Source organism: Sander lucioperca, chromosome 14 (assembly GCF_008315115.2).
Source record: "Sander lucioperca isolate FBNREF2018 chromosome 14, SLUC_FBN_1.2, whole genome shotgun sequence".
In the NCBI taxonomy this organism is placed as follows: Eukaryota; Metazoa; Chordata; class Actinopteri; order Perciformes; family Percidae; genus Sander; species Sander lucioperca.
In genome coordinates this window covers 34145717-34159252 of record NC_050186.1, presented here as the reverse complement: position 1 = coordinate 34159252, position 13536 = coordinate 34145717, and the positions used below count along the sequence as shown (strand labels likewise).

At 40.9% G+C, this 13536-nt stretch overlaps 1 protein-coding gene and 1 long non-coding RNA gene across 2 annotated transcripts in view; one reads left to right on the top strand and one right to left on the bottom strand.

The window, feature by feature from the left end:
• ntmt1 (N-terminal Xaa-Pro-Lys N-methyltransferase 1) overlaps window positions 1–5256 on the bottom strand; it is a 6826-nt gene extending 1570 nt beyond the window's left edge. The window contains exons 1-3 of the mRNA XM_031287314.2: window positions 5082–5256; window positions 3548–3707; window positions 948–1200 (exon numbers count right to left, since the gene is read on the bottom strand). Coding sequence (XP_031143174.1) covers window positions 948–1200; window positions 3548–3706 — 412 coding nt within the window. The 5' untranslated portion in view covers window position 3707; window positions 5082–5256. The remainder of the gene's footprint in view (window positions 1–947; window positions 1201–3547; window positions 3708–5081) is intronic.
• On the top strand, window positions 2552–13145 carry LOC116041427. Its single transcript, XR_004102952.2, has 3 exons — window positions 2552–2565; window positions 5801–5805; window positions 13021–13145. It is a non-coding gene; the product is annotated as an uncharacterized LOC116041427 (long non-coding RNA).
• The last annotated feature ends 391 nt before the right edge of the window (window positions 13146–13536 follow it).

The window sequence follows — 13536 nt, the reverse complement described above, 5'->3', positions numbered from 1 at the left end:
CAGCCTTTAAAACCAGGAAAAGACAGCACTTATGTCATATCACAATATTACGATATCCAAAATCTAAGACGATATCTAGTCTCATATCACGATATAGATATAATATCGATATATCGCCCAGCCCTACTACCAAGCTGCCTTAAAGCAGCCATATTATGCTCATTTTCAGGTTCATAATTGTATTTTAAGGTTGTACCAGAATAGGTTTACATGGTTTAATTTTCAAAAAACACCATATTTTTATTGTACTGCACCGCTCTCTCTCACTGCTGCAGATCCTCTTTTCAGCTGGTCTCTGTTTTAGCTACAGAGTGAGACCTCTTTTCTTCTTCTTCTGTACTATCTTTGATTGCACTGCACATGCGCAGTAGCTCAGATGTAGATCATGTCAGCTAGCTAGCTCCATAGACAGTAAAAGAAAGGCTGTTTCTACAACTTCGGTCAAGGCAGTTACAAGGCAGGGTTAGCTGGGAGACTTCTAAATGAGGGCGCACATGTAAGTAGTTGTTTTGTAGATTATGGTGAACTTTTGTGTGTTGTAGCAGTGCTTTGCTATTGAGAACGAGGTAGCATGCTAGCGTTAGCATGCTAGCGTTAGCATTAGCGTTAGCATGCTAATGCTACGAGCTAATGGTTGCGGTTAGCCTGCTCGTTTCGGCTTGTGACGTCACAAGCCGTGCCGATTTTGAACAGCTCACCCAGAGACTGAAGGCAGGACACATTCAGAAACTGTATCTCACTCTAAACACCATGGATGGATTTTTTTCAAAGTTTGTATGTGTGTGGAAGCACCAGAGACACAAAAGAACACCCCAAATCCCAGAAAAAGTGTTTTTTTCATAATATGGGCACTTTAACTCTTCTGATGACTAACTATGTTTGAGCAAGATACTGCAAGGGTACCTGGGTACTCGGGTTACATTGTTGGTACGTTGTGGCAGACTCACCAATGACCCACTGGATCCAGATGACATCATAGCGTCCACTTTCTGGTACAAAGTCCTGCAGGCCGCTGCAAAGGTACCTCCCCACTCGGTTGCCCTCCTCGCCCAGGTATGTCTTGGCTTTGTCCAGGAACTCCTGCGTCACATCCACTAGGTCCACGGTCTTGAACAGAGGCAGCAGTAAACGTTTGGTGATCCTCCCGATGCCTGCTCCACAGTCCAGAGCACAGCCTGCGCTCGTCTTCCCTTCCCCTTCCTTCAATGGCAAAAAACACACAGGAGGTCACTGGTGAATAAAAGCTGTGACCCAAGCTGCTTCTGTCATTGTGAAACAGCACAGAAACTTTTACAGAGGAGCAACAGAAAGCATCCTGACTGGAAACGTTACAAACTGGCATGGGGTGTGCACGGCCCAGGACAGGAGGGCTCTGCAGCGGGTGATTAAAACCGCCCGGTAACGCTTCAGTTCAGGTCATGGTTAGGGCTGAAACCATTCTTCGAGTAACTCAAATAATTTCAATTGCTAAAAATCACGGAGGCAAAATTCTTTGCCTCAAAGCTTTGTTTAATCAATGCAACTAACGTCATACGGCTCACTGTGTTTCCGCACGGATGATTATTACTGTCGCACGGCGGCTTTATGCTGCTGTGGACACATGCCGTGAAGTAGGGCTGTCCTCGACTAAAGAAATTCTTCGTCGATTAACACTTTTTGTTTTTTTTGTTTCTTTTTGTCGATTAATCGATTAGTTGATGTAATCGACAGAGCTGTGCTCTTTGAGAGGTGATTAAGACTAGAAAAGCACAATATAAATGTAGTTAATGAACCATCTGTAAAACTGAGTTTCTCCACAATTAATCCTGCAAAAGCACCACTTTAAATCTTGTGCTTACCAGAAATGTGCTCATAAGTTTCTTGGAAATGAGTAATTAAGCATGAATAAGCATAAAAAATGACTCAACTAAAGAAATCTTTGTCGACAAAGACCAAAACGACCGATTAGTCGACTAATCGACTAAGAGGTGGCAGCCCTACCGTGAAGACTGACGAATTACTAGGGGTGTAAGAAAAAATCCATACACTTGAGTACCGCGATATTTTATTTTGCAATACTGTATTATTTATTTTTTTTTTTTTACGTGCTAAAATATTCATGTAAGACAGTGGTTTACGTTTATGTTGTGTTTAAACCCCCCTACCACTAGATGGCTATGCTGAGACGCACCACTAGTGTCCTTGCCTAACAGTACCTAGCAGTGCCTGACTTTTTGCTAGAAGCTAACAATGTAGCTATGGCTGAACTTTGGCCTACTTTAGCATCTAAACATTAGCTCACTAAGAACCTGGGAACCACAATCCCAAACTGGCAGTTTGATTTGCTGTGTACTGAATTGTTTACCTAAAGTAAACGTCTTTGACTTTTATGCACATCATGTCTTTTTTTTAATGTTAGTTTTTCTAAAATTCTACTTTAAATCCCAATATATCGCCTTACGCACAGTATCGAAATATACTGCAATATATTGAATCATGACCCACGTATCGTGATACGTATCGTATCGCCAGATTCTTGCCAATACACAGCCTTACGAATTACAGATTACAAAATGGAGGAAGAGAGTGAAAATACATAAGGGGCTAAGAGAAGAGACAGGCGGAGAAAACGACAGAAAGTTTGGGATAATTGCAAGCTGCAAAAAAACCCCCCGAAAACTCTGTACTAGTGTGTCTATTGTAAAGTCGAACTAGCTTACCACAATAGCACGGTGTCAATGCTACAGCAGCTCAGCAGAAAACATTCAGTTTACTCATCCATTACACAGAGCCAACTCAAACAAGTTCACTTTAATGCTAGGGCTGGGTTTAAAAAAAAAAAAAAAAAAATCAATTCATAAAATCCAAGAATCGATCTTTGTTTCATAGAAAACAAGAAGACCTAAGGAATCCATTGGTACCAACTATGTCATAAATAACCCTTCAATGTCATTTTCTAAGGGGTCCCTTTGTCACCTCCAGATATCTGAATGAAATGTCACGTAGTCTGTAGAGCTGCACTTTATTGTGCGTTCATGTTAAATAAAAATAACATCAATGTAACTGCTTTGGGGTCAGTTCTTAATGTAAACATTGACACTTTTAAGAATGCAGCAGGTTAGAGGGAACATTGTACTACTGTTGAATCTCTTCCATATCCAAGCTAAATTGGTATTGTAACTGAAATGTTCCTAACATAATTGAACAATAGCCATGAACTTGAAAATGAGCATAATATGAGCACTTTAAACATTGGAATAATGGGTAGAATACTTTATTACTAAAATAACTGACAGTTGAGATGGAGCCATGCCCACAGCTGCACAGATTAAAGTGAGTGGGTATGTTTGGACAAAAAACGTTTCTGACACACTACACGCGCACTGGGTGGACGGGAATTATTGAAACATCGTTGCAAAATAGGGGCATTTACGGGGGTGACAGATTCACGACTGATAAAATACAAAGTTTAAATGTAAAGTGTCTACATTTAAACTTTGTACGATTGATTCACAATAACAATTTTAATGGAAGAATTGCTGTCTGACATGGTTACAAAGTTCCTTACACCAAGGAACTTCTGCAGGAAAGCCTTGGATCCATTGATATCGATGCTGGAGATGCTGCCGTAGCCTCCCAGCATGCCATCCACTGTGGGGGGGACCTCCCTCCAGTAGTCCTCTGCTTTGGAGTAGAATCTTGTCTCAACTTCTGTTATGTCCCCCATCCTGCACAGATAACACTGTTCACTCATTGTACACAAACTACTATTCGCTACTTGTATATAAAAAAAAAAACTTTTTTTGAAATAAAAATATGATTCTGTCGCGGTAATCAAAGTGTGGAGACTCATTGACCAGAAGAACAGAAACCTTAGCTCAGTTTGGATCACTTTTTCAGGCAACTGGTTGATTGTGTATAAACCCTGGGACATTTTGGTGGGGTTAGTTACAGTGAATAAAAAAAATAAATAAAAATGAACAGATTATTTGAATAACAGCAACCAAATTAAACTGTATTAATTATTTACAGGTTCCAAAAACCCTATGAAGTGAATTGTGAATATTATGCCTAAATGGAAAGTTGCTTTCACCTTCACTGCTCGATAAGCAGAATGGCAAATCAGAATCGAACGAAAGAACGATACTCAAGCCTAAAAAAGACCTCTCTGCTTTTAAAAAGGTAAAAGGCAAATGTGTTTTACAGTATTCAGTGTTGGACACAACACATGCCAAATCTGGCAACGCGTTGCAGTAGTTCAGCTGTCAGCACCCATCTTGTGACCAGGCAGAGGGAATACTTTTCCTCTGACCAACATCCCAGAGAGCACAGGCAGAATGAATGAGAGGCTGGGAGATACACACTTCATCAAGTCTGCCATACTAGCTAGCTGGATTTATAATGGCTTTTCAAAGATTTCAAATGATTTCAGATGTGGCACACAGTTGTTTATGACCAACTTGATTAGGAAGTCTATATAATACATCACACAACTGAGAGACTTTAATACATTACCCCAGCCCATGTGAAATTGAATTATACAAAATAACACAGACGCATGCCTCCTAAAGTTACACCATATAAGTTAGCACGACTCTTCTAATATACTGAAGGTATTACATGTATTTTACGCACTGCTCAATACATACTGAAAGTAATAACTTAGCTATAGCTGCCATTATAGCTCAAAGGACAGAGAACGTCGTGCCCACTTGCACGTTGAAAGTTAAAGTTGTAAGTTAGCCTAGCTAAATGGGGCGGAACCTTTAAAATATGAGACATTTAACTAATTTGTAGAATTATAAGCTATTAATACTAAATCATTATCCATGTTACTTTCAAAATTAAACTTTATACATGCTGGTCGTTCCCCCCACCCAGTTGAGTTTTAAATTGATAACTGTTTGTTTCTGAATTAATTTCCATAATGTTTATTAACGTTACTTGTGACGCTAAAAAAGGCCCTGCACGTGCCAAGTTAACGTTTGATGTTGTAGTTTTAGCCATGCAGCTACTTAGCCGGCGACCGCTCTGTTTCCAGGGTAAAAGACTAACTCCGGTGTCTAAACTTCATAAAAGTGATTCTTTATAATAACGCTAACCTCGTATTGTGTCCGCGCCAGGTCCCCTCACCCTCCTCTGCCTCTCACAAACCCGGTCCCGGTGTAAGTGTCAGTCTGTTTCAGTTGTCTATTTGAGAACCCGCACGTCTGCTCTGCAGCACGTCATTTCCTTATTTGGTTCCCGGGAGCAGAAGTGACAACAGCGCCCCTTCTGGCTGACCTCACTAAGGTCTTTTCTTTAACATTCATACACCAGTAACCGAGAGTTTATTATATTGCCTTAGACTCAGGTTTAACTATAAAATAAAGAAACACGGGCTTCCAATGCCAGATCAAGACGGCACTGCCATAGACAGTTAAAGAAAGGGCACTGCACGTCTCACTTTATTCAACCATAACATAGTCAAAGGACCACTTCCGTTTTCCCCGTCACAATAAAAGCTCTATGGTTTACTGTAACTTCCTCTTAACCTTCAACTGAGATATAAAAATAAATAAAATAAAATACCTTACACACAACTTTATATTTTAGATATTAAAACATAAAACAATGGTCTTATAAAGCACATTTCAATGTAAATAAAAATGCTTAAATATAAAGTGGAAAAATAAACAACCACATATTTAAAAATCTAATTAAAAAAAAAACCTTATGCTTGTAATGGTTTACATGGGTTATTTTTTGTGACCTCCCAGTCAGAAACTTTAAACAACAAAATACTATAAAAAAAAAAAAAAAAAAAGAATGAAAACTAGAGGAAGAGTCATGTGAATTATAAATGATTTCTATAAAATGAGATAAACATGTCAACTTTAAACCCTGGTCTAAATATAGCCATGCTACACCATGGGGTCTCTTGGCGCAACTCGTGTTTTCACAACCTTCTACCCGTGAAAGTGCCCTGGAACGGCAGTCAAACCCATAACTTACTGAACTTGTACCAGATCGTTGTACTCCCAGTTACAGTTTTTGACAAATAATACTGAGATTATGAGCCCAAGTCCCCACTATGACAAATTCTGTTATTCAGAAAGTCATTTCTGTAAATATCTCTTAACACAAATGTTTTAAGTTTGGTTTTAAACCCCTTCTCTGCAAAGCCAAAGAAAAGAGAATCTCTTGTTTAAAACTATAGGCCTGTTGAATTTTTACTGGAATATTGTTTTCAATTTCCTTGCTGAAGAGTTGGGGGGTTTCTGGCACAATGCAATGTGCATGGAGAAAGGGACGCACTCTTAAAGGGTGAAAATGAGGCTGAATTCCATGTTACTGCTTCAGTGTCAGAGTCCTTTGTGTATGCTAGTTCACTGTCACACTGTCATAGCTCACTGGGACGCTCAAATACAACAGAGCCATCTTTAAAAGGTAATTTCATTTTCAACCTGGACCCTATTTTCCCATGCATTTACGTCTAAGGCTACGTCCAGACTGCAGGCAAAAGTGGCCCAAATCTGATTATTTTTGGAGTCAAGTGACCAGGTCAGACTTCTTCAGAAGTAGTGTGAACCCTCAGATCTTGCCCAGATCTGATTTTTTTGAAATCAGATTTAGACCACTTCCATATGTGGTCCTGAATCAGACCCAGGTCTGATTTTTTTTTTAATGCGGCCGCAGTGTGAACAACCAAGGCGGATTTGATGCGACTTTTACGTCAATCTATATCGACATTTGTCACAATTATGCGCCGGCGTTAGTTAGCCCTAGACAGTAAAATTCAAAACTTGACTAGGCCTACAAAATGGAGAACAGCGATGGAGCAAGTCAATGGAGAGAGAGTGAGGTGTTAGACCTAATTAGTGTATGGGGAGATACTTCAATTCAATCGAAACTAGAAGGATCAAGCTCTCTTTCTCTTCATTCTTCTCCTCCTCAGCACCTGCTCATTAATGTTACGGCTGCCATTTCACAAACATTTTGAAATAAAAGCGAAAATGCTTACTTCCTCCATAACCTCCCTAACTTTAGTGCAACAGCGTGCTGCATCTGATGTCATTGTTATTGTTCTTTTGCGCATGCGAATCAGTTAGAAACCGCAAACAGTTCACACTGGAATATGATATAGGCCACATTTTAAAAGGTCATGTGAACAGCCAAACAAAAAATCGGATCTGAGCAAAATATCCGAATTAAGCATTAAGACTTGCGGTGTGAACGTAGCCTAAGTGACTAATGTGAACAATAATCTTGGAAATTGGTCCAGTATTGAGCGAGAACTCTGTAACCGGCAGCCGCATACCGGGCTGCAATATAATATATGAGGCAAATGTGCATCATCACTTTCGTCCACTAAAAGTGCTGTTCATGCCACTGCCAGGCTCAGATTATTATTCTAAGTGTCTGACAACATTATGAACCGGATCCCTCCAGAGAATGGCCTTTTTGTTAAAAGTAAGAGCCTTTTGTTTAGCCAGACTCCATTTAAAAGAAACAATACTTTTAACAAGTATAGAGCCAGCATTGTTTGTATATGTAAATAACTGAATTATGGGTTTATCTCAACCATTGTTGGAACAGTGGAAAGACGAACCAAGACGGCCTTTGACTGTCTTATTTTGTTTCTGTCGACTTTGAATAAACCGTACTTTACAATGATTTAAGTGCTCATATTATGCTCATTTTCAGAATCTAAATATATGTATTTAGAGGTTGTACCAGAATAAGTTTAGATGGTTTAATTTTCAAAAAACACCATATTTTAGTTGTACTTCACATTGCTGCAGCTCCTCTTTTCACCCTGTGTGTTGAGCTCTCTGTTTTAGCTACAGAGTGAGACATCTCACTTCTGTTCCATCTTTGTTTGGAGTCGCACATGTGCAGTAGCTAGGTAAGGACTACTAGCCAGTCAGAAGCAGAGTATGAGGGCATGCCATGCTAGCACACTGGTGAGCATCATAACGTGTGTTACAAAGTGACCACGTTTGTCTCTGAAGTAAAGGCTGGACTACAATAGAGCTGTTTGGAGCAGTTTGTGAACAGTGTTTTCTGTTGGAGATGGTAAGTCCCTTTGGGGGGGACTTTGGGCTTTTTCACTTTGTAAACCTATAACATGCACAAAAAAGATATATAACACTATAAAGGTAAAGGGAAAAAAGCACAACATGAGCACTTTAAAATTACTGTTTATTTAAATGGCGTCTGGTGAAATAGCCATTAAGGGGATGTTTCATAAACAAAAAGGATCTTACTCTTTAACAAAAAGATCTATCTCTGTAGGGATCCTTTCTATAATGTTGTCAGACACTTGGAACACAAATCTGAGCCTGTCAGTAGCAAGACAAGCACATTTTGTGGACGTAAATTGAAGGCGTGCAATTGCATTGTAGCTTGTTTTGCCGCTGCCGACTGCAGCAGTCTTGCTTAATACCGGACCAATTTCAAAGATAGTTGTTCCCATCAGTCACTTAGACACAAAAACAATATGTTATTCTTTAATGTTATAAATAACACCTGTGTTTCTCCTACGATGACAAGTCAAAAATGTAAAAAAAAAAAGCCTAACAACCGTATGAGACTGTCGTTCTGACCAACTGTCTGGCGTGAATGTGCGTAACTCTCTGAGTGTGACAATTGCTGTGCAATAGTTTAAACTCCTGGTGCTTTCTGCACACTACTGCAGGCATCGTCATCATTAACAAGAAGAGGTGGAGATTCTTACAGGAGCGCGGCACTGTAGCGGATAGACCACAGGAGGGCAGTGCAGTACAGAGCTATGAATGATCAACTTCTGTCCTGATTTGTGAAATCTATGTCAGAGCAGTTTACTCTCAGTTTAAGCAAAGATCCTTTATACTAAGGCCTCCTGCACACTGCCTGCGTGGTGTGAGCGTGGCGTTTCTGTTGCGTGGCGGCTGCGTGGCGTTTTCTATGTCTTTGCACACCAGAAACGTGTCTGACGCGGCGCTGCTGCTGCTGCTGTTGGATCACCCTTGTTCGACATATGGGGAGAGAGTTGTGGAAATGTACTGCACTCAAGCAGTAGTATACTTCATGTTAAACATAAATATATACTGATTTGATTACAGCAAAGACAACGTCGGCAGTATTGATGGCAAAATAGGCTACAGAATATTTTGTTCTGTATTGACAGGTGCAATATTTAAAAATCGATAATTATATATTAATTTAAATAATTAAATTTATATCTGCATTTATGTCAAAACCTAGAGACTTTCAAACATCAAAATGTCATGGAATAAATGTATTTGTGTCAAAATGACACATAAACATCTTTTCGTATTCTATGTTGCATGGAACGCTTCCAACACACTTGCGTGTCACGTGAAAAATAGGCGTCGGTCCTATTTCTAGCATGTGCGCGTTTTCGCCGCGGCTCGAGCTGCGTCTGAGACGTGCGTGTCACGCAGGCAGTGTGTAAGCTCTAACCTGTTAACATGGGAGCCGAAATAAAAAAGGATACGCCACGCAGCTGACACGCTCACGCCACGCAGCCAGTGTGCAGGGGCTCTAAAGATAGCGCATTTCAAGCATCGCCAATGGTATGAAACAGTACACGCTTCCTGTCTCCTAAAACGTCGTGGCCTCGTTTGAACGTGCAGTGAACGTCTTGCGGATGATAGATGTTTGAATAATTTCTTAATATGTTCTTTTGCTAACGTTAGATATTTACACAGCTAAAAGACATATTTAGCATCATGGAGATTAGTTTTGTTAGGACGTTCACGAACGTTAGCTGACGTTAGCTTCTCTGGGTTGCCAGATCTCGCGATAGTTCCGTCCTGAGACAGAAACAGGTCTCAGACAAAGTTACGACGTGTCCGTCGGAAAAATGCCATTTTAGTGTCAGAATGTTCTGGAGACATGTGGCCTGTGAGAAATGGGTCCACTATCTACTTTGGTGACGATGGGGCAAAAAGATGGCTCATAATCTGTGTTCACGTTTACTTCTTTCGTTGGAATCAATACACTCGGACCTGCCGCTAGGCTAGTCTCCTAAAGAGGCGTGGCCGTGGCGGAGCCCACGTGACACAGATACAGGAAACTAGCTAGCTCGAGTTGGGGCATCTCGGTTCTCTTAATACATCCATGGCACTAAACCGTCTCTGGTCTATGTCATGCTCTGCCTCATACCTGTAGTGTTTTCCCTGAAAAACTGTAATCTGACATGTCACCACATCATTAACATCATGTTAATTACACCAAATTGTGTACATGTTCATTCACCAAAATTATTTATGTTAGTGGTGAATGATTGAACAAGTGTCAATTTATCCCAAGAGAAAGGAAAGGATTTTTACACAATAGCAGTATCACTATGTTCACACATGTGTAGTTTTATACAACGAACTTGCTTTATGTACTATATAATAGAAATGAGGTAATTTACTGAATGCAGTTCATTTCATTCAGTTCAAAGATTTGCAATCATTGACTTTGTGTTTCCACGACAAATTCCATCTGCTAATGAAGACCATGAGATATGGCTGACATCTCCAGAAGAAGCTAGGGTTACAATTATTCTAATTTTTTAATGCCACTGTGTGTAGAATTGCTGTCTGCGACAGCGTCTTTTCTGTTAATACCACTAAGGGAGCGGGAAAAAAGTCAGAATGTTTGTGAAATCTCAACAAGACTGGTCACACAAATGTGAAATTGTCTGTTTCAGAAAGTTGCACAAATTGTCAGCTGCAATCCCTCCTGATTCCGCCGTCAGAAAAGGGGATTCAGATGCTGTTAGACGATCCAACAAGCACTTTGTTGAAACATATTGAAACATGAAGGGGCTGCTTCTGACAGCCTTCAGTTCGGTCTTGGATTTTAATTACGTTCAGTTAGCCTATATAAGCCTTCTTTCTAAAGCTAAGAACTCAACAACAGTCATAAATGTGTCTGTAGTTTTTCCTATCTTTCATTAAGCAGTTAGGGACAAACAGAATATCGAGGCTTGAGCTGTTATCTGAATGTCAGAGCATTTTGTCACCAGTGAGGGGAGCTCTAGTGCAAAAAGCTACCTGTTTTTTGTTGGTGACACCAGTTTTTCAGTACATTCAGTTCAGCTTGAGGAGCTGGTCTTGAGGATTTGTTCATTCCTGTACAGAACACACAGTAGGTTGCTTGTAGGACAGAGAGATATCAGGCATGTATGTAAAAACTGGTGTAGGCTCTATCACATTATAAAACAGGTAGCTCAACTTAAGTGTCCACTTCCCCTAAGGCGGGGAACTGAAGCAGTTTTTTATGCTCTCTTCAAAGCCGGCAGACTCCATTGACAGAAACAGCCATTTCACCTCGTAGAACACCGGAGTTGCTGTTCTACTGCTGCCTCGGTCGGTTAGTTAGTTTGTGTTTTATAGTGTGTTCCATTTGTACTTGGAAGTCAGATTTTCTGAGGTCAAAGTCGGAAACACGCCCCCTGACCTCGAATTTCTGAGCTCGGAACTAGGACAACCTCACCGTACCCCGAGTTTAAAATCTAACATGGCTGCCCCGTGCATCAACAGTTGTGAAAGCTGTAGTAAAATACAGTTATAAGCACTTCTGTCTTATATTAGTGTCTCATTAAATCAGTCGTTCACACAGTCCTGTCCATCTTCTATCTGAGGACATGTGGTTACGCTGTTTTTATGCACAAAAAACGTAATCCGTTGTTATTAACTGGTATTGCTAACAATGGCTAACCTAGCTAGAGCTACCCGACAATGAAAAATCCGACTTGTAAATGGAACGCATTAAACTCGGGTGTGACGTCATTCCCAGCTCCGGCTTCAGAGTTCTAAGGTAAATGGAATGCAATATTAGAGTGACTTCAAACTCTTTAGCTTCAAAGCTTTAGTGCATAACTTTTTGATATTAATGAACGTCCGTTACATTCAAGCCATTGCATTGCCAAATGAGTTGCTACAAAGCTAATTAAGACTATCAGCTCCACACAACTCTCTTTATTTCTCAGTATGGCTATGTTCAGAAGATTGTGTGGTCCGGCGACTTTTACGCTTAGAAACTTGAGTGAAGATAATGACCTCTTCTGAAGAGTCCATGTTTTTTTAATCCTCTGTGTACTCCTTGGCTACTAGCAACAGTGTGGAGGGGGAGGTGTACGATCATGGAAGGCTTGTATCACGTGGACACGCCGACAGTTTTGTTGTCATTACTTAGAGTTCTCATGGGGGCGACAGAAACTACGCACTATAGCTTTAAGTAAAAGAAATAGCCTATGCTAGCTGCTAGTGTAAGCTAACGTTACCTCCGTTCCATAGCAACCGCCTCGGTATGTGCAGCCAGACAGTTTTATTGTGAACATTATTATTTATTAATACAAATCTATTTAAAAAGGGGCTGTACTTGGAATACGCGTTTGCCTCCACATGGCTCTCGCAGACTCGTGTGTTATGAGTGAAACTAAGGTTGAACCCAAGTGCAGACAATAACACAGAGCCAAATGGAAGTTCAACAGGTTTATTGCAAATGTCCAAGATCAAAAGCAACCGGAAAAGCAAAGTCAAAATCCAATGATATCAGATCCAGGGTACAGAGCGGGAGTGGTACCGTAATATCCAAGGTCCGTGTCCAATAATCCTGAGATCCAATGTGGAGAGCAGGAATGGGGATGGCCGGAATGGAGGACGGCAGGAATGGTGGATAGCAGGAGTGAAGTGGCAGCAGGAGTCAGGTTCCAAGAGCTGTGGCAAAAACAGAACAAATCAGAGTGAGCAAAACACACAAGAGCTTAATACAAACTGGTGAAGTCAGCAGCTAGACTAACATGGTCATCTTGACTATGATCTGACGATAAGTGGAACGTTGACTGGGGTAGCCTATTTAAAGCTGAGGTGATTGTGGTGAATGAGCTGCAGCTGGAACCCTGACTCCCGCACACCAGGCTTCACTCCTGCAATTAATGACAGAGGGAAGGGGGAGAGCAGAGACAGAGAGCTATCTAGCAGCAGCAGCAGCAGGCCTAACATCGTGTCTAAAAAGACGCTTTGTCACAGCCCTCTGCGTCAGATACCAACGCACAAGGCACGAAAGGCTCTGACACACCAACCCAACGGCCGACCGTCAGCAGAAAAGGCAGACGGACTGATCATTCGGCTCCCGTCGGTCCAAAAAGCGACACCAAAGCGATGCCGATTTGAGTGTATGTTCTGCGCATGCACGAGACGTAATACGTCTCTATAACAGCAGTTGGCGCTAATCTGTATCGTTGCCCAAAAAATGAAACCCGGAAATGACGAACACGTCACGTGGGTCTGGCTTCTCCCAAATTTCAAAGCCGACCATAATGGCAGCTCATTCAGAATACGATCTCGTATTTTACGAAAATAGTGCACCAAAAACGTGTTTCTGAAAACATTTTAAGCGAGAAATAGGCCATACAGTTGCTGAATCTGTTTGTTTTTTTGATCGACAAAGGTCAGTTTGAAAGATTTTCGTCAGATTTTGAGAGGTGTTCATCACGCTCATCCCGCTCGTAATTTCCGGTAAGTGTTTTAACATAAGTGCACTGATTCGCTAGTCAAGGGCTAGCACTCCACC